Source organism: Saccoglossus kowalevskii, chromosome 1 (assembly GCF_978046115.1).
Source record: "Saccoglossus kowalevskii chromosome 1, keSacKowa6.1, whole genome shotgun sequence".
NCBI classification, from domain to species: Eukaryota; Metazoa; Hemichordata; class Enteropneusta; family Harrimaniidae; genus Saccoglossus; species Saccoglossus kowalevskii.
In genome coordinates, this window is record NC_140641.1 from 6,533,184 (window position 1) to 6,561,056 (window position 27,873).

Sequence of the window (27,873 nt, forward strand, 5' to 3'; positions counted from 1 at the left end):
ATTAATTGTCAATCTAAAAATAAAATATTTAAAACACAAGATTACTTATTACTTTTAGGCATGTTGCCAGGTATGCATATTGAATGAGTGACCAACTGGCCAGTCATGTGACCCTTGAGATTGTCTCTATAAATAACTTAATTGATAGTTGTGCTGATTTGCCAATATAATACTCACAACATGTGTACTCACTTGCTGTCTACATACAGATTGCATATAAGCACATACTGTTTCAAGGTTGATCAATCCAGTTTCATGAAAGTCTACATGTGTATGGGAAAAGTAAAATACCGTAATCATGTGTGGCACTTAATCATGGCAATCTTCCAGGTCCTGGTTTGGTCACCATTTTAGATTTTCGTCAAAAATTTCCAACATTTGGGGCATTTTTCAGGAGTGCTTTCACCAGTCAACATGAAATTTGGCACGTAGCATGTATGAATAAATCTTCTTACCAGAAAAATAACACAATTTGTAATCAATTGCATGGTTTGGCTGCCATCTTGTATTTCTGGTAAAATTTACTAAAACTTACGGTAAGCATTGTTTAAAATGATTGGTTCATCAGATTAATCTGAAAATTAGTTTGTAGCATCTTTGTTCAGAACCCATTATGAGAAAATGAAATAATTTGCATTCGTCACCTGATCATAACTGTTATAACATACATGAATTTGCGTACATTGGATTTGGCCAGTATACAACATTACCATTTATGGCCATGTGTTCTTTTACCGGTATATGTATAAATTACAATACCTCAACCATTGTTGCAGATACTAACCTGCAACTACTAGTATCTTGTGTACAAGAGATTTAAACAACTATTGTATAGTGTTCAGTGTTTCTTCAAGATGGGGGAACAGGGATGCAGCACCCTTGTACCCCGGGCTTGCGCCCTCTTACTAAAACTGGAACAGTCAGTAGATTATGATCAGTTATAACAAATATAGTGTTACCAATGGTAACAAAGGTGTGCTCCCTCTGAAAATTTTCTTCTAGAAAAACCCCCTGGTGTTGGCATAAATGACTTCACAATAACAGCATTTAACGATTGATTATTGATGACACTGTACAACAACCTGTCTCTTGATCTTAAATGCTTGCCATGCACATAATCAAGTCATTCAACATCCATTTCTGCTTGGACCCTGCTGACACCACAAGGCTTTAATTATATACTTCTTGATACTGCTTAACATTGAAAGATTTGTACGTTTCCCTTATCATGACAGGTGGCGATAAGACAGTAGTTCATCTCTATAGGGCAGTAAATTGGTATTCTTTTAAATGATTAAAAACATTTATTAAGTCCTCAAAACTGATGATGGACTGATTTGTACAAATATCTTGTATATTCAGAGAAATAGGTGGGAAAGATTTCTCATACAGAGAAAGGCTGTATGATTGTTGTTAATTGAGTTAAATCATATTTCATTGTCACACTGGGCTAAATACAAATTTTCTGTTTCTAATTGAGGAAATGAAAGGTAACATAAAAACATGTGACTAATGTTCATTTACTGTTATTCAGATACACATAAAACACTATTATAATGTCTTTATGTTTAGGCTATAGTATATATTTAAATAGTTTTTTTCAATATCCTGGTTGTCAAATTTAGAACAGTTATTTAATAAATGTAACTATTCTATTATTCACTCTCAATCACTGATCACATACTATAAATTCATTCAGAAACAATTTACCTGGTCACACGACCAATAATTTACATGTACATATTCAGTTTGATTGCATATATTATGCATGTAGCAATACATGTCCATAACAATTCAATATATGATCAGATAAGACAACACACTTGCATCAATCTTTCTTTTTGGTCGTATTACTTTTTTATGCATGAATAATATTTCCTTCAATTACAATGGGGACTGTGTCATTTACAATAACTTGTTTCTAATAAAACTAAATCATGCATTATCATCACACTGTGATGCTGGTCATCTATCTAAAATTGACGTAGTACGCACAATGTCCACTGATCTAGTAGTCAATTATGGATTCCTTCTGTCCCTTTGATTAACATTATGATGCAATCGAAAATTAAGAAATAACACACAGACGACTGTAACCTAGGTAATTTGAAAAAAAAAAGTACTCAATTTAGCCAGCCATGGCTCTGAATAACCTATCTAACCCATCACCTGCTGAAATCTGACATTTAGACTGAATAGGAATAGGGCAAAATAAAATATGGAATATTATTATGGGATGAATGTTGGACAGTCAAATTATGATTAGAACCAGGTGTTAGTTGTATTATTCTTAAAGATTCTAAGAATTCACATATGTAAATATGAATGTAGTATTGCTATATTGCATAACGTGTAGGTTGAGTATAATAATAATGATGATTATCATGACATTGGGAGTGAAGGTGCATATACCTTGGTAAGCACCATAAATATAAATGATTGTTATACATGTAGGGCTCAAAATTAACAGCCTATCATGCTCAGACTACTAATCTTGTCCCGGGGCTTCATTATATCAAAGTTATTAGCTCAGCTGCACTGCTAAAAATTTACAAAATATATTAGTACCATGTTTTTGAAATAAAGCAATTCGTCTTCAAAACTATGGATGTCCTTCACAAATTGAGCAAAATGACATTTATTTATTTCTATTCACACTTTTCTGCATGGCTCTAAATACTACCAGCTTTTATAACTTATAGCCCATCAGACTTCCAAGGAATTTTGTTAATTTTGTGCCCTGTTGTTAGGAATGCTTCTATGCAATGTTAAAATTTCTGCCTACATTGTGGGAGATTTAAATACTGATTATTCAATGTAAACCAGTGTTTTTCAACACACTTAACACCACAGTATAATTAATATTCTACGAAGTTGCACCGAGTATAGTACAATGTTTTCATGAATCTAGCGATCACATTTTCATTGACTGACACATAGCGTATGTGGATGCACTCCTATACTACCTGAGTGCATCTTATGCATCTTTTTTCTGCTTGTAATAATAATAATAATTTAATGAGAGATAACAGCCTTAAATAGCAAAGAAAAACACATGAAAATTTGCATTTATTGACAAGATTCTATTTGCATCCTAGCATTTCTGTGTCCAATATCAACAAAAGAATGTATTCAAATGTGATTTAATACTAACAGCTTTTTATGGAATGGTAAATTCATTGTTTTTGGTGCTAAATGTATTATAATCTGTGTCATTAGCTTCAACCACTTAATTAGCTTTTCTGTCACCGTAGATGACAAAGCAGAACTGTTCATATACCGGTAGGTAATTGTTTGTCAACAATTGCATTTTCTACTTCTACTTTGAAAACTACCAGCTAAATTGCTTTGATACTTGGTATGTAGGTACCTTGGATGGATCTGTCAGATTTGTTCTTTTTGTGACGACATCTTCAATTCTCTATTTTTGGCAAATGTTTTTGTCATTTTTGGTAAAAAAATGCTATTTTTGACTTATTCTTAAAAACTACCAGCTCAATTGCTTTGATACTTGGTATATAGGTACATGTACCTTGGATGGACCTCTGTCAGATTCGTTCATTTCATGAAGATAACTTTAATTCTCTATTTTTGCCATATATTTTTTGTCATTTTTGGTAAAAAACACTGTTTTCGACTTCTTGGGAGGACCTCCGTCCGATCTGTTCATTTCGTGACGATATCTTCAATTCTCTATTTTTGGCGAATATTTTTGTCATTTTTGGTAAAAAATGCTATTTTTCTCAACAGCTCATTTGCTTTGATACTTGGTATATGTAGTTACCTTGAATGGACCACTGTTAGATTTGTTCATTTCATTTTTTTTTCTTCTGTTTACAGCTGTGCAGGGATTCATTTTTCTCAGAATCAGGACATTTTGTTGAAAATGCTAACTAGCTACACAGAACATTTCTAATTATTTGCCAAATTTTGAGTTTGAAACAGTAAATTTAACAGAAAACGTTTGTAAAACATTGCTGTTGATATAGCAAGGATACATTTGTGGTTGAGTAGATTTATTGGTTTACCATGACCTATGGTTATATTACAGTAACTCAATCATCATTGTGTTCTCATGCTGACAGCTTCCTGTGTTTTATGGAATTAAATCATGTCTCTGCTTCCAAATGTCATCTTTCATAATATATGTTTATTCTAGTAACTATCTTGGTTTTTGTACCATAATACAGTGAATTTATGTATGATCATCATAAGGTCTATTATTAGAGATTTTAAATGGCAAGCAATGGAAATTAGCATATCTGTTCCAAATATGACAATTTTCCCTGGAGAAGTCTTTCATGTACATCGACTACTTATTACCTGAGTGTAGCTTATAATAACATGCTTGCAAAAGAAATGATCATCAAAATAGCTGTTTATATATACATGTACATGTATACGTTGCTATATGTAAATTGTGAATTCTTCCAATATCTTTTCTTGCATTATATTACATGTATTGTAAGAGGTGACAAAGAATCAAGGGTTTTCAAACACATAATAGTGTTATAATTCTGAAAATGTAATACCCTGATTTATCTTGCATTTTATAAAGAAATCTACATGGATTTGGGATTGTATTTGTGTAAACTGGTGCTTCTAATACATCATCATTCAAAAGAATTTACTTGCTGTGTAGTGCATGTTCTAGAATTTATATTCAAATTCCAGGGTTTAAAAACACACTCTAAAGAACTTGCACCTAGATAGGCAATGTGCATGACAAAATCATTTTGATAATACCGACCATACATTGGTTCCTAGATAGGCAATGTGCATGACAAAATCATTTTGATAATACCGACCATACATTGGTTCCGCACATAATATAATATTGTTAGTTGTGACATTTGTGCCGATTTGCAACAATAAATGTGGTGATGTGTTCAGTATGTACGCTATGTAGCAAAAAATGTTCATGCAATATTAACATTAAGTTAGATATTATTTCAATCAGTTTGGGATCTCAACAAAGTTCAATTTTGGTTTTTGTTCTATGTATATTTTTCAAAATATTGGTTAAATTTCACCCCCAAAAAATAAAAAATTAAAACTTAAACAAGTTTTATCTGATCATCTTCAAATTCAGGGATTTTATCAATTGGTAAGAAATGTCAACAAAGTTCAATTTTGGTGTAACTAGCACAAGATTTCAAGATATGAGATAAAATTTAAAACATTTGTTAGAGGTTAGAATAGTTTTTCATGCAAAATGTTTAGATATATTATAGCATTGTTTCAGTACATGTATATTCAATAAAATGTTTAGATATATTATAGCATTGTTTCAGCACATGTATATTCAATAAAATGTTTAGATATATTATAGCATTGTTTCAGCACATGTATATTCAATAAAATGTTTAGATATATTATAGCATTGTTTCAGCACATGTATATTCAATAAAATGTTTAGATATATTATAGCATTGTTTCAGCACATGTATATTCAATTTTACTATGCAAAAAAAAAAGATTGTGTATTGTTGATTTTTATCCATCCATTTGTTATTTTAATCTAGATTCTCGATGGGCAAAGTTATAATAGTTATGCTATGTTTATTTTTAGTATTCTCATCCCTTTCAGGCATTTCTCATTTTTAACTCCTGCGTGCAGAGCACAAACAGGAGGCCAATGTTGTACTGATGTCTATCTTTCTGTATGGATGTCAATCTTGTTCCTCCAATATCTCAAAAAAGATTCAGTGGGTTCAGATGTAATTCGGTACACAGATACTTATGATAAGATTTTGGTACAAATCTGTGCAAATAAATGAGTTTGTGTAATAATCAATTAATATAATAATTGTTAATATCTTAACAGTTGCTCAATGGGTTAGAACTTGGTACATTCATACTGTTTGTGTAGCTGCATGAATGATAGTTATTTGCCATTATTTTGTGCATTTCAATTAGATAATTTGCATAACTTTTTTAGTATGTTCTTTGTGCATAGATGTAGAAAAGCTTTGTACATGCTTGCTGTTTATGTAGATAAATACCTGATAGTCTGTACATATTAATTAGTTATTCTCTACAATGATAAAGTTTTCAGCCTTTATTCGATATCATAAATCTAGTTTGGATGTCGTGGGACTTATGGGTTGACCTCTGTGTGTCCGTCCGTGTGTGCGTCTGGACCTATATCTTAGACATGCCAGGACCAATTACATGGAAACTTCACACAGACATCATTCATAATATTGTACATATGCAAATTAATTTGTTTCCCAATCTGATTCAAGATGACCGATTTTGTGCTGGAAAATCATCCAAATCAAGCAATTCTTGCCCAGTTTACAGATGGATTTTGTTCAAACTTGGTACATACATTGGTCCCATACCTTGTGCACTTCATTTTGTTTTTCAGATGGAATTCAAAATGGCTGAATGGAGACTATTTTGTTTGAATGAATGTGGTTCTAGAACCATATTTGCGACATGTTTTGACTGATTATGTTCAAATTTTATATATTCATTATACATCATGTCATAGATATACATATGTATTAGTTTGATGAACCAATTCAAAATGGCCGACCAGTGGCCATTTTGTTTAAATTAATGCTGTTACAGAGCAATATCTCTCAAAATGGACAAGTACTCGTTTGATGATCAGATACAAGATGACTGAATGTCTCTCATAATTATCAAGCTTCATCTTCTAGATCCATATCTCTGGCATGTTTATGTTCAAACTATATTACTATTGACAAAACTACATGTATATATCTTAAATTTGATAACCAACTGGGACTTTGCCATGCATGTTTTGTTCAAATGTTTTTTAGGCTTTACATATGCACATTGGGAGTGCAGTTAAATATCTGACACTGTGAGAATTGAATAACTATTCTCATTTTTTTTATAGTTAGTACATGTATTCTAACAATTCTGGTCAAATAGATGGAATCAGTGTATACCATTAGTTTTGAATCACTCTATAAAGCAGCATAAGCTAAGCTGAGGCACAATTGTTAGTTCTTCAATAAACATCAGTGAATATTGAATTAATTCCACATGGGAGTGCTTTCCTGGCATTTCTAGTCTTGCAAATGATCCATATTTGTGTGTGAATTTGCTTGGTTGTAATGATGCCAGTCCTTCAGACAAGGTTATGTGATTGTCAGGTTTCTTATCATTACTGTTCTGATTTACTTGATCTGTGACTGGCATTAAAAAATGTAGGTCATGCAAACATGTAATCTGACTTGTGATGTACATGTATATTCATTTCTATTTCCATATTATATATATATATATATTAGAGTATTCTCATTTTTTGTTTGTTTCAGTGCTAAAAAAGACTGATACTCTATAATTTGTTATACTCGCTCACAATGCCACTGTTTGGCAAGTCTCAGAAGAGCCCTCAAGAGTTAGTGAAAACTCTCAAGGAAGCAATGACTGTCTTAGAAAAAGAGAATGTCACAGATAAAAAAGCTGAAAAGGTTTGTGCATTGGATTATAATGTGCTGTATAATATATAATAATTTTCAGATGCATGTTGTATTGTCGGCAACATTTTCTTTAAAGCCATTGATTTGTAATGTCATGTGTGTACTGCAATAAATGCAACAACTGCAATATTCACAAGATATCCACATTAGAATTTCTCTGCTCTGCAATCAATGATTGCTTATATTACAAAATAAATATTCAATATGAAGAATTGTTCATTAAGATTAAGTTGATGTGTCATTTCATTTTCAACAACCACAATTTTGTAATTTTTTTTTAATTTATTTTACCTGTTCGACAATATCTTTGCAACATTCTAATTTTCATTATTATAATGTATACACGAGTAATATGCACACTGTAAATTTGAACTACTTTATGTGTACTGATAATCAGTATTTCCCAAGTTATAGATAACATCATATTCTCACTATTGCACAACAGTAGCTATGATGTCAATCAGTCATACTTTATTAACAATCCTTTGCTGGAGAATCAAGGTGGTGGACTACATATTACTGATGGAAAGTTGAATATCTAGAGAATGAAAAGTGATATAAAAAAAACTGTAAATTGCATTCTCCTACATTTGTGGAACTTTTTCATCTGAGAGCATAATATTGTTTGCCCGGGCATCCCCTTATAGTTGTCTTACAGTTTAAGATAACTTGTTTTTAAATACAGGCTTCAGAGGATGTGTCTAAGACGTTGATTTCAATGAAGAATATCCTGTATGGTACAGGGGATCAAGAGCCGCAAACTGAACTAGTGGCACAACTTGCACAGGAATTGTACAACTCAAATCTACTACTCATACTTATACAAAACCTACAGAAAATTGACTTTGAGGTAAGTAATTTTACTCACTGATATGCAAAGTAAAAGAGTCTCCACTCAGTAGTTGCTGCACTATTTTTAATTAGTTGCCATAATGTATTTTGACAGGATTGTATATGCTTCAATATTTAAGTGTATTGTATGCATAGCACCTCCCACTGATTTATGTGATCAGTTTGAGAAATAATAAATCAATCCTGAAAAATTGGAGCACTGAAGCTAGCCTGTACTGAAGAGGTCATGGTATCTAATTGCCAAATCAAACATAAATTTTAAATGTTGTAATTACTGCAGGCCACTTTATTTTATTTGAGGAGATTCGTAGTGTATCATGAACACATGATACAGGGATTAAGTGAGAGTTTATGTAGCTTCCAATGTGGCCATATCTGTCAATTGTGGTTACAAATACTGTCGTATAAATAATTTATTAACTATAAGATACAGTGTAGATGAAGAGCATAATATGCACCAAGCATTACCATAGCAATGATGGGTCATTCAGTTCTATTCTATATTTTCTCGCACAAGTCACATTTCAATTAAAAGACAACACCCTTATCTTATTTTTCTACCAGGTCAACAATATCTTCATACAATTTTATTTGCTCACTATTTCTTTTTTCAGGAATATTTGAGATATACATGCACACACTTTCACTTCTACCATACTGTCTGACATTGTCCATGTTTACATTGTGTATTGTAGGCCAAAAAGGATGTAGCCCAAATTTTTAATAACATCTTGAGACGACAGATTGGTACACGATCTCCTACAGTAGAATATATCTGTACAAAACAAGAGATTCTTTTTACTCTTATAAAAGGGTAAGTCATTCTTTTCAAACCTTTCACCTTTACATTTGCTGTAAGTGTGCACTATTCATTGTAATTTTGTCTTGCATGGCAGTACATACGAGAGGGGTAGACACATCCGATAAATGACCATGTTTTACCATTTGTTGGTGTTCATGGAATTCTAGTCAACTTTGCAATACAACTTTCAATCCAATTCAAGCCAGGCGTTAACAGCACATGCAGCTGTGGTTGTAGAATCCACACAAAAATACATTCTTTTGAAGTGAAATATTCTTTTTCGGTAAAATTTACATTTTACTCACATTACTATGATTTCTAATAATGTCTACGATTTTAGAGTATTTTAAATTTAATGCTTAAATTTCATTTATAAAATAAAATAAAATTTGTTGGCTTCCTCTTTAAAACTGTAAGCTAGATTCCATTATTGTACAGGTAGGTATCTACTGCATTGCTATCACCATGACTACTAGTCAGATGTCAATGATGCAAGGTTTGTTTATTACAGGTATGAAACACAGGAAATAGCTCTTAACTGTGGTGTCATGTTGAGGGAATGTGTTAGACATGAAGCATTGGCAAAAATTATTCTCTACTCCCCTGACTTCTATAATTTCTTTAAATATGTTGAGATGTCTACATTTGACCTTGCCTCTGATGCATTTGCAACATTCAAAGTAAGTATAAATGTCTCGACTGTATAACATAACTATGAATCAATATAGATACATGTATAAGGCATTTATTCCATTCACATAAAGTTTTCAATCAATGTGGCATTGAATCCATCCATTGTGCAATCAGTGTGCCAGATTCATACAGTTCCACTGTATAAAATGTACTATGATGAAACTTCTTGATGCACTTCAGCCTACTCTTGCTATTTTTGACTGTCCACACTTCACTGTTGTACTTTTTTAATTCATTTGTACTTGCTTTTATCAAAGTGTGATCAGCCCAAGGACTGTATCCTTATATTGTTGAGTGAATGAATGAATGATTTTATGTTAGCTTTGGAACAGTTAAGACAAGCACAAACAATTAATAGATGAATTGTGACTGTTGCCATTGTGATCTAGCCCTGTTTAAGTAAATGATGTGCTTAATGATATGTTGCAATTGTATCAGTGGCATATTATACTTTTCCTCTACATAGGATCTTTTAACCAAACATAAGATATTGTGTGCAGAATTTTTGGAAAACAACTACGGTGATGTATTCTCACATTATGAAGGTTTACTCAACTCATCTAATTATGTGACAAGAAGACAATCATTGAAGGTAATTCCACATTCAGTCTTTTCTATTATTATTCCCTGTTCGGACACCGACCTCTGTGTGTCGATGCTTCAGTGCGTGCGTGCGTGCGTCAGGATCTGTATCTTAGAAATGCCAATCACAATCAAACTTCACACATACATCATACATGACATTATACATATGCACATCAATTTGTTTCACGATCTGATTCAAGATAGCCGAATCATCAAAATCAAGCATTTCTCAGCTGTTTACAGATGGATTTTGTTCAAAATTGGTATAGTCATTGGACATTATAGAACCTTGATGCACATCATTTTGTTTTTCAGATAGGATTAAAAATATCTGACTGGCGGCCATTTTGTTTTAATGAATGTGGTTCTAGTGCCATATCTCTGCCTTGCTTTGACTGATTATGTTCAAATTTTAAATATTCATTATACATCATGTCATAGATATACAGATATATTGGTTTGACAATCCTATTAAAAATGACCGAATGGGGGCCATTTTTGTGCTAAAAAATCATCAAATATCAAGCATTTATGGATGGATTTTGTTCAAACTTATAACATACATTAGATATTACAAGTTCCTGATGCACGTCATTGTATTTTTCAGATCGGATTCAAAATGGCCGACTGGCGGCCATTTTGTTTTAACGAATGGGCTTCTTGAGCCATATGTCTCTGACATGCTTTGACTGATTATGTTAAAATTTTATATATTCATTCATCGTTTGACGATCAGATACAAATGTCAAGCATTTTAATGTTAAACAATCATCATAATCATATTCCTGACATGGTTATATCCTAGCTGTATTACTATAAACAAAACTATATGTCCTGAATTCGGGGACTGTGCCATGCATGGCTTGTTTACTAAGTATCATGCAGTCAACTCTGTTAGGCTCTGCTCTGGTTTCTTCTTTGTCAAAGTACAGTTGCTAAGTCATCATTTTCTCAGACATGATGATGTATGATGACTTACATATGCACATCAATTTTTATGACAATTTGATCAAATGTGCCGACTGGTGGCCATTTTTGTTTATTCATGCCTGCGCTTATTCCTTACTAATACATTGCCTGATTCAGTTTGCATACAAGTATCATCTCCACAGATAGTACTGTACATTTTGTTATTTTGTGATTTGATCAATTTTGTCTAAAATTAAATCGCAGTCTGTAAACGTGTCCGACACTGTTTATCAGAGATGGGCAGGTTGCTTTCATTCAAACTTTGTATCAGGACTTTGCATATTGGGTTACACGTGCACGTCAATTTGTTTTTGAGATTAGAACAAAAATGGCTGACTGGTAGGCATTTTGTTTTTAGCTCCGCTGTCGACTTTGTTGAGCGGAGCTTATCATATGAGTGATTGTCCGTCGTCGTCGTCCGTGTCAATGTTTTACTTTTTCGACTTCTTCTTGAAAACTACAAGCCTGAATGCTTTGATACTTGGTGTATATGTACCTTGGGTAGACCTCTCTTAGATTTGTTCATTTCATGTTGATATCTTCAATTTTCTAATTTTGGTGAATATTTTTGTCATTTTTGGTAAAAAGTGATATTTTCGACTTCTTGTTAAAAACCGCAAGTGCAATTGCTTTGATATTACATATATAGGTACTACATGTGGACCTCTCTCAGATTTGTTCATTTTGTAATGATATCTTTAATTCTCTAATTTTGGTGAATATTTTTGTCTTTTTTGGTAAAAGTGATATTTTCGACTTCTTGTTAAAAACCGCAAGTCCAATTGCTTTGATACTACATATATAGGTACTACATGTGGACCTCTCTCAGATTTGTTCATTTCGTGATGATATCTTCAATTCTCTAATTTTGGTGAATATTTTTGTCATTTTTGGTAAAAAATGATATTTTCGACTTCTTGTTAAAAACCGCAAGTTCGATTGCTTTGATATTACATATATAGGTACTACATGTGGACCTCTCTCAGATTTGTTCATTTTGTGATGATATCTTCAATTCTCTAATTTTGGTGAATATTTTTGTAATTTTTGGTAAAAAGTGATATTTTCGACTTCTTGTTAAAAACCAATAGTTCAATTGCTTTGATATTACATATATAGATACTACATGTAGACCTCTCTCAGATTTGTTCATTTTGTGATGATATCTTCAATTCTCTAATTAATTTATTTTGGTGAATATTTTTGTTATTTTTGGTAAAAAGTGATATTTTCGACTTCTTATTAAAAACTGTAAGTCCGATTGCTTTGACACTATTCATATTGTTCATTTTCTAATGATGTCTTCAGTTCTTTAATTGAAATGTGCATTGCTAACAGCGGAGCTATCTCAGCCGATAGGCTGCTTGTTATAATGGTTTTTGCACAGCCTACTGGCCGCATGTATACAACTTTGATTCTTTACAAGACAGTTCAGTGCATACACAAGATCCAGTGCTTAAACTACATTCAGGATGTCATTTCAAGATTAAAATGTTCACATGACTTTACATTAAAGACATAGAGGTTGTTTAACGGTTTGCCCCAATTTTCAGTAGTTTTGCATATAGTGGTTAAAACTTGTGATTTAAACATAAGTGTCTCTGATAAAGCTCACAGTATTTGTTTGAATTCATTATACCCCCGGTAGTGCTGGCATTTGGTTGCCCATTACATTTATCACTTAGTCAGACAAATATTTTCTGCAACAGAATACATCACTATAGCCACAAATAATCCCCATAATTGTGAATCGCTACTAGTGATGGATTTTGTATTTAATACAGAACGGGAACTGTGCACTCTCATTGCTTGTTTTATTAGTCATAATGATTATGAATAGGATCTTTAATACTATGCTGTACATTTTTTTTTCTTGTTATAAATGTGATATCATTCATTGACTCACATAGTGAAAAATACCACAAAATACAGGTTTTCATACCGCTGTTATTTTACATCACGCACCAAAATAACAGACTTCTATATAGTTATGGTCTTTTTCATTAAATACGCAACAAGGATTGAAAAATTGATTGATTGCATTGAAAAATGCTTGTTTATTCTCAACTTGTACGAAGGTTATAATTAGAATGGTGAAACTGCACCTGACCTATTTCACACACACCTATCTTAAATGTACTCTCAGATACCTTGTCTGTTCTCTGCACTTTGCCAGTATTCAAGTCATTATGTTGTGTTCATTATTTATTTCATCTGTAGCTACTTGGAGAGTTACTTTTGGATAGACACAACTTCACTGTGATGACAAAATATATCAGTAATCCAGACAATCTAAAATTAATGATGAATATGCTGAGAGACAAGAGTCGGAATATACAGTTTGAGGCCTTCCATGTGTTCAAGGTATGGATGAGTATTGCCAATAGATGCATGCTTAAATGTTATTTGGAATTAAAGTTGTATTACAGGATATCTTTGATGTATGAACATTCCCTCTTATTTGAGGTAAACTTTGAATTAAAGATTATTGAGTAATTGTATCGCCGATGAAATCTAGTACATGTGCCTGGTATTCTTGGTCATAACTTGTTTGCAAATAGCCAAACATTACCAAGTATTTCATAGATTCAGTTGTAGTTTTCACGATCCTAGATCATCATCAAGATCCACTAAAATCACACATGATGGAATTTTCTGATAGATGATTCAAATGTGGTCAAATAACATTGATTTGCGATAAACAGCCACATTTTATGTTTTCCTGTACATGTGCCTTGATGCCCCTTCTCTCTAAATTGATATGGCAGAACAGTTGGTTTTCAAATCTCATTGGTGCCAACTTGTCATCACGCTTCTGAGATTTGCTGTAGTTTGTTGAGTGTACATGTTTCGAAGTAGGATTGCAAACCATATTCCATGACAGGATTTTAGGTTGTCCAACCCAAAAACAAATCAGCCAGGATTTTACACACTGTAACTTCTGATTTTAGTTCTCAAACATGCCTGAAACATGTCGCGTGACTCTAGCAAATAGTTTTCTTAATCTGATTTGTGTTCTTTCTGGTTTGTGTTCGCAGTTAACTGTAGAAGATAGTAGTACTGATATGTCTTCTTTATTCACACAGGTGTTTGTTGCAAATCCAAACAAAAGTAAGCCTATATTAGATATACTATTGAAGAATAAAGAGAAACTTGTGGATTTTCTATGCCATTTCCACAACGATAGAACAGAAGATGACCAATTTAATGATGAAAAAGCATACTTAATAAAACAGATTCGTGAACTGAAACCTGTGGCATAGTAAAATGAAGGGTGTATAACTTACAGGCAAACTATGTACCTGTATATAATCTATTAACACAAGTAGTTGTACAGGTTGTATGACAGACTAAACTATTAGTAGTATTGTGTAGACATCTATGGAAAGAGCCCAAGTGCCATCCATGTATTTAGTTATACTATAGGATTAATAGTCAGCTATGTAAATTGCACATATATAGTTTTAAAAAAATTAATTCATACAATCATTTTTGTTTCAACCTAATTTTTCCAACTTTTATTTCAAAGGTATATTGTTTTTTGACTCGTGTGCGAGTCTTCGCGACTACTATGTATGCAAGTCATTCCATTGTTATGTCAAGAACCACTTGTTGGACTTCAATGAAATCTGGTACCTAGATGCTCTTATATAATGTGCATATTGTTTACCTAATTTACATAACAATTAACCAATTCTCAGCTGTTGCACTTGAAATGCCTATATCTCAACACTACTCTGTATAGTTCAATGAAACTTGGTACATGTAGACCTGAGTTATGGGTTGAAATTTGTATAATAGTTACCCATTTTATGATGTAGCTAGTGTTTTCTGTGTATTGTAAATCAGATTATTTTCACTGCAGAGCTATAATTTTAATTATCACATGACCTGGTTCATATCATTCAGTTGTAACGTTTAGCATATAATACCACTGCTAATATGGTATGGTAAACGTAGTGATATTCATGTTACACATTAAATGCATGTTTGTACAGTACCATATTTGTTCTATTAGAAGCGCATGTAAGCCAACAGTTACATCTATAATTTGACCATGGACACATCTTTGTTATTTATGCGAGTGTTTCTAATAAAGCAAATACATTATGCGACATGCCGTTATCATTACGAGATATTTCAGTCTAAATATGAGCAACTGTGATATCCACTGTGTCCTATTGTTAGTCCCCGTTCGGACGCAGTCCGAAAACGGGGACTTATGTTTTGCCCTGTGTGCGTGCGTCCGTCCGTGATCACCTGTATCTCGAACATGCATGGACCGATTAAGTTCAAACTTCACACATTATATGGGACATATGCACATGCATTTTTTTCATGATCCGATTAACGATAGCCGAATAGCGGCCATTTTAAGGCCGAAAATGCATCAAAATTGCACATTTTCACCATTCCGGACCCGGATCTCAGTTATGCATGGACGGATTTTGTTCAAATTTGGTACATACATTAAACATAATAGGACCTTGATGCATGTCATTTTTTTTTTTGGATCGGGTTCGAAATGGCCGACTGGCGGCCATTTTGTTTTAAAGAATTTAGTTCTGGATCCGTATCTGAGACATGCTTGGATTGATAGAGTTCAAACTTCACACACACAAGGTACATCATGTCACAAATATGTATGTGCATTTGTTTCATGATCTCATTAACGATAGCCAAATGGGGGCCGCTTTAAGGCCGAAAATGCATTGAAATCGCACATTTTCACCATTCCGGACCCGGATCTCAGTTATGCATGGACGGATTTCATTCAAATTTGGTACATACATTAAACATAATAGGACCTTGATGCACGTCATTTTTTTTTTCGATCAAGTTCGAAATAGCCGACTGGCGGCCATTTTGTTTTAAAGAATTCAGTTCTGGATCCGTATCCGAGACATGTCTGGATTGATCAAGTTCAAACTTCACACACACAAGGTACATCATGTCACAAATATGTATGTGCATTTGTTTCATGATCTCATTAACGATAGCCAAATGGGGGCCGCTTTAAGGCCGAAAATGCATTGAAATCGCACATTTTCACCATTCCGGACCCGTATCTCAGTTATGCATGGATGGATTTTGTTCAAATTTGGTACATACATTAAACATAATAGGACCTTGATGCACGTCTTTTTTTTTTTTCGGATCAAGTTCAAAATGGGCGACTGGCGGCCATTTTGTTAAAGAATTCAGTTCTGGATCCGTATCCAAGACATGTCTGGATTGATCAAGTTCAAACTTCACACACACATGGTACATCATGTCACAAATAGATATGTGCATTTGTTTCATGATCTGCTTAACAATAGCGGAATGATGGCCATTTTAAGGCCGAAAATGCATCAAAATCACGTATTTTCACAATTCCAGAACCGGATCTCAGTCATGCATGGATGGATTTTGTTCAGATTTAGCACAATGTGTTGTACATATGCAGGTGCATTTCGGTCATGATCTGCTTTGAATGTATATGTCACTCAAATATGAACGGAACGGGGACGTGTCATTGACAATGACTTGTTTTGCCTGCAGTATTCAATCCACTGCACGCAATATCTTTAGACCCACATATATATGATATAATTTTCTGCTAATACTGGTAACACTACGCACTCAAACAAATTTAAATATTGCTTTTGCTGATACCACATTATCTCAGATTCTGTTGTAACTAGTCTTACACTAATAGTTCATAAGAAATATGAACATAATTTATAAAATAAAATACGAATCAAAGCAGTTATTATAATTTATAACTATATATTCTGGAGCCAGTCTAACACAAGGCCCAGACGTATTATAATTTGACTGGTAACTTTACTGTAGTTTTGTAGGGCATTGTTGTTAGCAGAATCACTGTTAAATAGATAGTGAATTTTGAACATTATACTGTGTAATTAATTTGTATCACAGCGTGGTAAACTGCAAGGGAACACTAGCCAATTAACCATTGGATGTCTTTGTAAGATGACTGTTCTGAGCTACTAAAACCATTCCATTCCAATACAGTACAAGAAACTGTTTAGCATTGCTTGTAAACTTTTGCGGTTCTGCCACTGCTAGCATATCTTGATAAATCCTGTACAAATCTCATAATTTCTGAAAGGTTTTATATTACATCAATGCGTTCACAATATGTAAACATTAAAATTTTTGCTACTTTCACTACTACAAAATTTCACTTGTGATTTTGTCTCCCCGAATTTGAAGTGGTTTACAGTATCAGACTTATAAATGGACAAAAATTCAGTCTTGTTAACAAATATTACTGCAAGCATATTTATTATACTGTGGTAGAAATGACATGCTATGGTCAAAAGGATTGACATTATCACCATTGTTTGATGTGATATAAAAGCTACTTGCGTCGTTTAGTATTAGAACTGGACGTGTATCATGTGCATATATGGTATTATACATCACTTGCTGTAATTTTGCGATATTCATCTTGTCATACAAGGAAATGAAAATTCCAAATGTTGAGCAATAGTCCTCATGGCTACCCCAAGGGCTTGACCAGACTTCTCACAAAGAAGTTTGCTAAATCTGTTGTATACTTTTTGGGGATTTCGGCATCCTCGTAATAACCTCATTAGAACTGCTATGCTGGTTAACTGTCTAGTAATAGTCTTTTGTAACATTGTGTAGTTACAATATTATACCACCCCTGTGAATCTCTATCCAGAGGAGCAGTGTTAAGTCATCTAAAGGCCTTTTAACATGTTGCACCATGAATTGCTTAGTATAATCTTGTTACCAAGGCAATGTCTCTCATTAACCACCATCAATACAATCGCCATAGTTTTCTTACATACTTTCACATTTTAATAAATTAGGCACGATCCATTTAACACTGATTATTTCAAACTTGCTGGTATTGAAAGTGACAAGGGTGCAAAGACAATTTACTACATAAAAGGGTAAATATCTCCTTCAGTCTCATGTACACCTCAAATCACATCCAAAGTATTTATGCAGTAAATTGGTGTATATCAGGGGGCAACAATATATTGGCTTTAATCGGTTCATTTCTCAATTTAGTATTTTAATGAATATTCATCCAACATTGGTTGAGATGATTGATGTCTGATTTACTTGTTACTAATAAACATGTGCATTATATTTAATTCGAGTTACTTGTGAGAAGCTTTGTACATGTATCACTAGCATTTTGTATTGTGGGTTTTTATTTATTGCTTAATAAATACATCTATCATTAGTATTTTTAATTTTAAATTAGTTGTCAGATTTATCTTTATTGTACAAACAATGGCAGTGAGAATGCATACATCAAATGTCTACCCAAAGGGGTTATACATACTGACTCCCAATAATAAAGTCATAGTTGAAACCCAACTTTTTCACCTTAAAATTATGAATTACTAATTAACAATTTGTTACATGATCAAGAGTGGTAAAAGTACTGAGGGTGAGAGAGAAAATAGTGCATCACATGACAATGTGTTGAAGGTGCAAGACTTTGTTCCAATCACATCACCCTATTAGCACAGTTAGGATTTGTCTAAAAGTGCATTGATATCATTTATTGTCTGTGACGTTCTCTTCAGCACATCTTGTACCATTCCCGGTCCACTGTGATTGCTCATTACTGACTGTTGACAGGTGTTGGTGTTGGCACTGCAATTCTCCAACAAATCTGAGTTAAGTGAGTTAAGTCTCGATCTTTGCAAAAATAAAATTGCTGAAATATAACTAGTCCTATGGTAATATTTGGTTTTCAAGGTACTTAGTAAAGCCATGCAGAAAAGTGTGATTTTGCTCAATTTGTGTAAGACATCCATAATTTTGAAGATGAATTGCTTTATTCCAAAAACTGATATTTTTTGGTAAATTTTTAGTAGATAAGGTGGGCTACTAATTTTGAAAAATGGTAGCCCCAGGAGAAGGTTGGGCTACTGTTCATTTTGATCTACCCAGCTATCTGTGCCATGCTGGGTCTTGGAAGCTAATAAGCTTGCATATGTCATGCAGACACCCTGCACAAGTTGTATTCCATAAAAATGCATGATCTAAAGGCTTTGGGCCATACTGAAGGTAGGTGCTGGAAATTTTCAACATTTTCAACTCCTATTACCTGAAAGCCTCTAGACATCACCATCTGTCATAGACTTGGTCAGTTTTATGTGACAAACACACACAACAGTGATTTGATCACCTTAGGCACCAGATATGTTACAACTTTTGTCTGGGGGTACAGTCCCGCTTATAGGGCTAGAGTTTGTTGTGTATTCTTTACATTAGCAATTAGTTATGTCTAATCACTATCGATTACCAGTGTGTGGACATTTCTGTAGGACCTGTCAATTTATGCAAGTTCCCGTTTCTTGTAACGGTGTTGTTGTGATAATTAAATTATTGTTTGCATTATATACTTGTCTTGTCCTACATTACTGGATGTTTGAGAACTGTGTCTGGTTCAGACACCAACTATCATCCAAATAGTGGTAATAATTGGTTAGTGATGCCATAAAACTGCTTAATTAATTGTTAAATAGTCACTGTTGAATTACATGCCCACTTTCCCCAGGCACATTTTTGCAATCATAGGTGCTAGTGTTGGTGTAGCACAGATAAAAGGAGTAACCTGATTCTGCATATTGGTCCTTCCCTATGATGGATGCTCAGCTTTGACAGGTAACCAAAGTACATACATTGACATTACGGGATAAAATGTCAGTGATTATACCAATATTTGTCTAACTATATCCAAATGCAGTGGCTGCGGCACCCTGAGGCAGTGTCGCCCCCACGAAAAATAGGTCGTGGGGACATCGCCCCCACGATAAAATAAGGTAAAACACTCATCTATAATTGTACGAGAAATATACCTGAGTTTACCATCAAAATTTGCTCTTCAAAATGCAGGAAACAGCGTCTCAGAGGGTCTAGATTTCCAAATTTTTGCAGGGGAGCATGCCCCGGACACCTCTTCGGCGCTCGATTCTTTGACATTCACATAAAATCTTCACCCTCACAGTCAAAAAAAACTGCCACTGACATGTGAACCAAGTTTCCACTGCCTTGCTATTCAATACAATTTGTCATGAACTGGATAGATAATTTATGATTTTTGCAATAACACAACACGGTACAAACCAGATACTGATTGGCTAGAGTGAAAAACATGATGACTGCCACCACATGGCAACACTAGATCAGACACAAAAGTTCTAAGGATACAATTAAAACACTTGATCTTCTGTAATTCCGCAGCCACAGACCTGAAAAGAATGAAATAATAATTACATACTGTATATATACTGCTTACATTAATGTATACTGTAATAACATGCATGTTACATTGACTGCATACAAATCAGGAAGTGAAGTCCCCAGGTGTGAACATCTGACCTGACTACTCTCTATAAATCCTGCCAGGATAGAGCATTCTGACCAAACAGAACCAAAAACAGAATGCAATTGACAGTTCACCAATATTTTCATGGTGACTTTTACATGATTCAAGGAAACATCTTATGCGTGTGACATTACCTGCTGCTTGTGAAGTCCTTATCCCTTCCCTCATAGAAATTCATTCGTTCATTTGGTGAGCTGTTTACCCAGGTTACCCATTCCATTGCCAGAGATACATATCTAGAAATAATCACAGCACAGTTTATTACCACTCATTATAATAACAGTGATGCTACTCAATACAATCTGACAAAATTAATGGGGTGAATTACGATAGGTTATTTTTGCAATAACACAACATGGTATAAACAAGATGGTGGAATTGATTAACCCTATAGCAGCTGAAAGCCTTCACAGATATAATGGTATCAGTTGATGGAGTGCTGGAACATTGTTTCAACTTACTTGGTGAATCCCTGTGATTGATGTAAATTAACAATCTGATATTGCCCATTAGAAAGTAGAAGACGGCATGCTCCCGCAGGAATTGTCTGATCATTGTCAATATACGGTGGTCTATTTTCACTGTTGTCCTCCTGAAATGAATAGGTGATGAGTTAAGTAACACAGATACAAATGAGTACACATAGACCCTAAATAAAGTTTTGCACAAATTGTAGAATTCCTAAAAGTTAGGTCCACCCATGGTATCTAGATATCAAGTATGAAAGCAATCAGTTTGGTAGATTTCAAGGAGAAGTAATAATAAAGCCTAACTGACGATGAACAGACGACATTGAACAATCCCCTATAAGAAGAGCTTCATTCTTTTGTCTTTGATGACAGCATTGACACACAAGTAACATAGAAAGCACTGTCTTTAAAATCTTACCTGATCATCCTTATCAAGATACATCTTCTTTAGTCGACTACTAAAATCCCACCTCATGTCTAACATAGTCCTGTCTTTAAACACAATATGAACTCTGCCATTAGTGTGGGCAGTAAATTTACCAAGATTATCCACACAACATTGTTCAAGTATGGCGGATGTTGTCGGCATAGATGGTTGCATTGAAGTAGGTTTCACCTGGGTGGGTAATATTAATAAGCAACATTACACACTATATACATACCACACATAACACTGACACATAACACTGACACATAAACATGACATACCTTCCAACAACAGTTTATTTCAGAGTCCAATAAATAACTATCATGTTGTACCATTTGTTGAAATATTCTGTAATGACAAAATGAAGATATCTTGAATTCCATCCAACAATATCATCTGTGAAACATTTACAGCCTAACAAAAGTAAACACTCATTGTTTAATATTAAATGTCCACTGCATGCTGATATTTTTCAGTATTTATGTAAATACATCCCCAAATTCACATACATTTATTCCATTAAATATGTCATATAATCATCTAATCAAAGTTAAAATGTAAATAGCTGTCATGTGATCAGAGCAAGTATTATAAAGGTATAGGCTTCGCATAGTAAGTGAATGTAATTGCATGTAGGTTGATCCATACTTTTACCAAATATCAATAAAATTGATCAAAATGTCTAAGAAACTATGACATACTAAGTATATGGAAACACTAGATTTTGATATGGGCATTTTGAAAAACATGGGAGGACACTAAACTTGTAAACAAAAGGCACTGTGAAAGTTAACTGTAATAGAGACACAATCTGAAAAATCACTTTAAAAAGAACAAAAAATATTAAACATGTTAGGGCACAATCAATGTAAAATCAAAGAAAGCTTAGAAAGAACTCCTGTGTGCTGAGAGTATTGAAGACACATCAAAAATTAATTCAAAATTACTTGTACATGAGATATTGATGGAAAAGCTGAAAACTAATTATGTAAATCAGGTAACTAATATGAACAGAACAGAACAAAAAAATTATGAATTATTATGCTAATTAGAGAATTAATATTAATCAAAATTAATCAGGCCTGTCTATTGTCCTAGAGCATTTATGTACCAAATTTTATTCAAATGTGATGATCAGTAATTGAGATATCAGTGTTAATTATGTTAATTAGGTGATTAATAAGCATAAACATTTACCAAAAACTAATTGGGTTTCTGCATAGTTCTCTTTAAAAGTTTCATTAAAATCCAATTTGTGGTTCTTTATATATCAGTGGAACATTATGCAAATTAGGTAATTAATATCCAATTAAAACTAATCAGGTGTCTGCATAATTCTAGAAGATCTATATAGCAAGTCTCATTGAAATATGATGATTACTACTTGATAAATCAAAAGCTGAAAATTAATTAATTATGCAAATTAGGTAATTAATATGTACTCATATTACCCTAAAAACTATCAGGTCTGTGCAGTATCCTATGACATCTATGTACCAAGTTTTATTAAAATGTGATGATTACTACTTGAAATATCAAAAGCTGAAAATTAATTAATTATGCAAATTAGGTAATTAATATGTACTGATATTACCCTAAAAACTATCAGGTTTGTGCAGTGTCCTATGACATCTATGTACCAAGTTTTATTGAAATGTGATGATTAGTACTTGAAATATCAGTGGAAAAGCCGAAAATTTATTAATCATTATGCAAATTAGGTAATTAATATTGCACAGATTTTTACCCAAAACTAATCAAATCTGCGCATTAGTTTGGAGCATCTGTGTGCCAAGTTTCATCTAAATCCAATGAGTGGTTCTTTAGATATCAGTGGAAGAGTCATGGAACAGCTAAAAATCAGCTAATTATCATGCAAATTAGGTAATTAATATGCATGGTTTTTACCAAAACCTAATCAAATCTGCTCATTGGCCCAGAGCATCTATGCACCAAGTTCCATCAAAAACTGATGTATGGTTCTTGAGATAGCAGTGGAACAATCGGACACACATACACACATACACACACACATACAGACACACTAACTGCAAAGACTCCCTTTTTGTGCTTCGCACACGGGAGTCAAACAGCTGCTTGTATTTTTTACGGAAAAACGTAAAATTTATTCATTTCAAGTTAATTTTTCCAGAGATTCGGGCTACATCTAGTATTTTGTGATATTTCTGACATCACCTACTTGTTTATTATCGCAGCAGTTGTCACGTAAGTGTTAATTTTGATGTTTTCTGAGAGCAATGTCCAACATTTAGTACAATCTTGATCTTTAAATAGTGGTAAAATATAGATTTTAATTTTATAATGAATATATAAAGTATATATATGAAGTATCTTACTGGTTCTCTTATTACAATCACCGAGCACCTGTGATTCCACCAGCTTCGCTCAGATTTTAACAAACCTACCTACATTTGTGCCCGGTATTTTTATTAACTCAAATACATCAGTGTTCTCCCCAGACTCCATGCCAAGCATCGCACCTAACAACACATCTAATTTGCATTATTTATTAGTTTCTTCAGCAAACATTGTGATACAGAAACAACAATAAAGATGAGATATTTTTAAAGCTCATACATTTTATATCATTTTTATATCACTTCATTGTATTTTATGAGTGCATCAAGTCAAATAAAGTTTGAAATAGAACGGCAAAAAATGTATTGTTATGAATATATTGTTATCAATGGGAGGTAACTGGTTCATCATTATTATTCAGTTTTAGTGTACATGTCAGTTCATATGACGTGGGGAAAAACATTATTTGGTTAAATTTGTAAAGTCTACCACATTGCGGGTTATCAAAATATGACTTAGAAATTAATAAATCAATAATAGCATTTCAAAACTCAAGTCATCGATTTTTCATTTATCTATACCTTATGCGTAACGCTACGATCACCAGGGGTATTCACCACTGCTGTTGCGATCATCGGTCCCTGAATTTTGGGTTTAATTAATAATACACAAATTTAGAATGTTTTGTTAATTAAAATGATTCATTGATGATTATCTTAGAAATTACATCAAAATCTTCAACGAGATGTTATTTTTGAACATCGTGGAAAAAAACATGCACTCTGCGCCGCCATCTTTGTTACCTAGATCGGACTCCCCCTTGTAACCCGGCATGCATCGGTCATGATGTCACAACATGCATTACGTCGCTTCAGTGAAGTTCCTTGGTAATGACGCACTATGAATGAGGTATTTCTAGAGGTCAGGGTTTGTTTTTTCTTTGGCCATCTGCAGTTGAATAATTTTTGCTTTGATTTTTTTACGTTTTTTTTCAAAATGCGACCTAATTTCACTTGTTTTTTTAATTCTTGGTAATTAGTTTCACCGGCGATGGAGTAGTAAAAACCGCAGTGCAGAAATTGGGATAGATCTTCCCGACGCAATGGGCAAATTATTACTTTGCAGGCCCTGTTCCCTCGAAAGAGTTCTTGTAGACTTCGGTTTTATCACTGTTTTTGTAAGGCTAACCAGGATTACCTTTCGATCAATACATGTTATTGTTTTAAAGATGTGCAAGACGAGGCTGACACTTGTAAACAATACAACAACTTAAGCATTACGGACAGGATTTCAAGAATCGCGGGTGAAACGAAAGCGACACGAGCCTGCGGTGCTTGAAAGGTCTGAGGAAAACACTGTACATGTAACCAGCACATTTGTGAATCAAGATTGACACAAAGTTGTACAGGGTTCATAGATTTTTTCTATTGATAAATATGACACACAAAGTGAAATTGAACCGCGTCACTTTTGTAACTGCACATGTGTACTCGCCATACTGATAAAACTGCATACATTTGATGTTTTTAGTCGCTGTATCTGCTCAAATAACATCCATCATGACATATTAAATCATTATATACTAAAACTCACAAATTTTCAGACCTTCCAATGAAATATTATCAGTATTTTTGCGACAGAATAAGTTATCGCAATATGCAAATATTTGTTCAGAAATTTTAAAGACCACCAAGTTATAAATTAATTAATGCAATAATTAGCTAATTAATATGCCAGGAATTGCACCAAAATTCAATCAACACATCTACTCATCATATATCAGCTGTGTGCCAAATTTCATTTGAATTGAAATTGTAGATCTTGAGTTATCAGTGGAACAAATTTTAGTTACAGAGTCACAGACACCGGTAACACATAAAGCACCATTTCACGGGAGCTAAAAAATATAAATAATTTATCATTGCCATGAGTAACAAATTTGTATGTGCTATTATTGACTCTGAATACCTTGCTGCTTTAGTGATGAGTCTCCTTACAGAATAGATCTGTGTAGTCATATCTGGAGGGGGATTGTCCACTGAATACACTCTCTCTTCAATCTTATCATTGTTATACCAGCAATGTGTAAAGAAACATCCAGTAGGACCTTTAGACTTGATGATAGAAGCATCCCCTGGCAACAACTCTACACATGGCTTGCTTCCCCAGCATAACCTGTAATGAAACACAGTTAATAATTGTACACTGATCAGACATACACGTACCTATAAATGACACATTGATTTGATACACACATGTGAACACTACATACCTATAAATGACACATTGATTTGATATACACATGTGAACACTACATACCTATAAATGACACATTGATTTGATATACACATGTGAACACTACATACCTATAAATGACACATTGATTTGATATACACATGTGAACACTACATACCTATAAATGACACATTGATTTGATATACACATGTGAACACTACATACCTATAAATGACACATTGATTTGATACACACATGTGAACACTACATACTTATAAATGACACATTGATTTGATACACACATGTGAACACTACATACATATAAATGACACATTGATTTGATATACACATGTGAACACTACATACATATAAATGACACATTGATTTGATATACACATGTGAACACTACATACCTATAAATGACACATTGATTTGATATACACATGTGAACACTACATACCTATAAATGACACATTGATTTGATACACACATGTGAACACTACATACCTATAAATGACACATTGATTTGATATACACATGTGAACACTACATACCTATAAATGACACATTGATTTGATATACACATGTGAACACTACATACCTATAAATGACACATTGATTTGATATACACATGTGAACACTACATACTATAAATGACACATTGATTTGATATACACATGTGAACACTACATACATATAAATGACACATTGATTTGATATACACATGTGAACCTACATACATATAAATGACACATTGATTTGATATACACATGTGAACACTACATACCTATAAACAACATTTTCTGTCCAGATAACTTTCAGTTTTTCTTGACGCACATTATAGGGTTCTGCCGTGTCGACACCATTACTGGTTTTATTCCAATTATGCAAATGTGATGCTGGACAGCGTATTGGCAGTGAATTTGGCAGTAAGCATTTTATAACATCACCCGTTTTCTCTCTAATAACACTATCTTTGTTTTTTTTTGTGTTGTCACTATGGACTTTATCTATGTTACCTTGACCACCAGAAACCGATATGGCTAAGTTTAAAGGGTGTTCCCAGCAGTCAGGATAGTCGACCAAAGAGTGACGACTCACAATAAATGTGCAAGACGTGCCATGTTTTCCTTCTATTGCAGCATTCATTTCATCATCACAGGGAGTGGTGGGATGCTGTTGATTGAGTAACACAGTAAAGCTGCCACCATGATCCAAGTTGTCTAAAGGGGAAGTAGCATTCTTCCTGGGTTCCAGCTTTCTATCCAAATGTTGACTGACCTCTGCTATGTATTTAACACTGAATTCTTGTTTGTGTGGAGCCAGTATTAAGCTGGCATATTTATCCAATGATGTTACAGATACAGATCCATCTTTATGTAGTTTTACGTATTCTTGATTTGGTTGTTTCACCCATCGCACCTGCTTGATGTTCGTAGGCATGGTCTAGATAAAATACAATAATAGTTGTAATGCACTGTAGATATCATTAGGTACACATCATTATAACAATACCATGTGCTATTGGATATTTGTCAAGAAATTGATAGTATAAAATAGAAAAGCAGTTGTGCTGTCTGGTTTAAAATTGAACCATTTTGTTACCATGCTACAAATTTATTCAAATCAATTTACACAAGATGATGTGGCTTACCAATGTCCAGACG

General features: G+C 33.6%; 2 protein-coding genes across 2 annotated transcripts in view; one reads left to right on the top strand and one right to left on the bottom strand.

The window, feature by feature from the left end:
• LOC100369193 (calcium-binding protein 39-like) overlaps positions 1-18,612 on the top strand; it is a 24,737-nt gene extending 6,125 nt beyond the window's left edge. Inside the window, exons 2-8 of the mRNA XM_002737687.4 lie at positions 7,299-7,454; positions 8,149-8,313; positions 9,011-9,129; positions 9,629-9,797; positions 10,277-10,402; positions 13,585-13,728; positions 14,451-18,612. Coding sequence (XP_002737733.1) covers positions 7,344-7,454; positions 8,149-8,313; positions 9,011-9,129; positions 9,629-9,797; positions 10,277-10,402; positions 13,585-13,728; positions 14,451-14,627 — 1,011 coding nt within the window. The 5' untranslated portion in view covers positions 7,299-7,343 and the 3' untranslated portion in view covers positions 14,628-18,612. The remainder of the gene's footprint in view (positions 1-7,298; positions 7,455-8,148; positions 8,314-9,010; positions 9,130-9,628; positions 9,798-10,276; positions 10,403-13,584; positions 13,729-14,450) is intronic.
• The window catches only part of LOC100369338 (uncharacterized protein C5orf34 homolog), a 12,061-nt gene continuing 2,786 nt past the window's right edge, over positions 18,599-27,873 (bottom strand). The window contains exons 4-11 of the mRNA XM_002737688.4: positions 26,994-27,652; positions 25,940-26,146; positions 21,934-22,000; positions 21,644-21,841; positions 21,217-21,347; positions 20,890-20,991; positions 20,578-20,618; positions 18,599-19,033 (exon numbers count right to left, since the gene is read on the bottom strand). Coding sequence (XP_002737734.2) covers positions 18,888-19,033; positions 20,578-20,618; positions 20,890-20,991; positions 21,217-21,347; positions 21,644-21,841; positions 21,934-22,000; positions 25,940-26,146; positions 26,994-27,652 — 1,551 coding nt within the window. The 3' untranslated portion in view covers positions 18,599-18,887. The remainder of the gene's footprint in view (positions 19,034-20,577; positions 20,619-20,889; positions 20,992-21,216; positions 21,348-21,643; positions 21,842-21,933; positions 22,001-25,939; positions 26,147-26,993; positions 27,653-27,873) is intronic.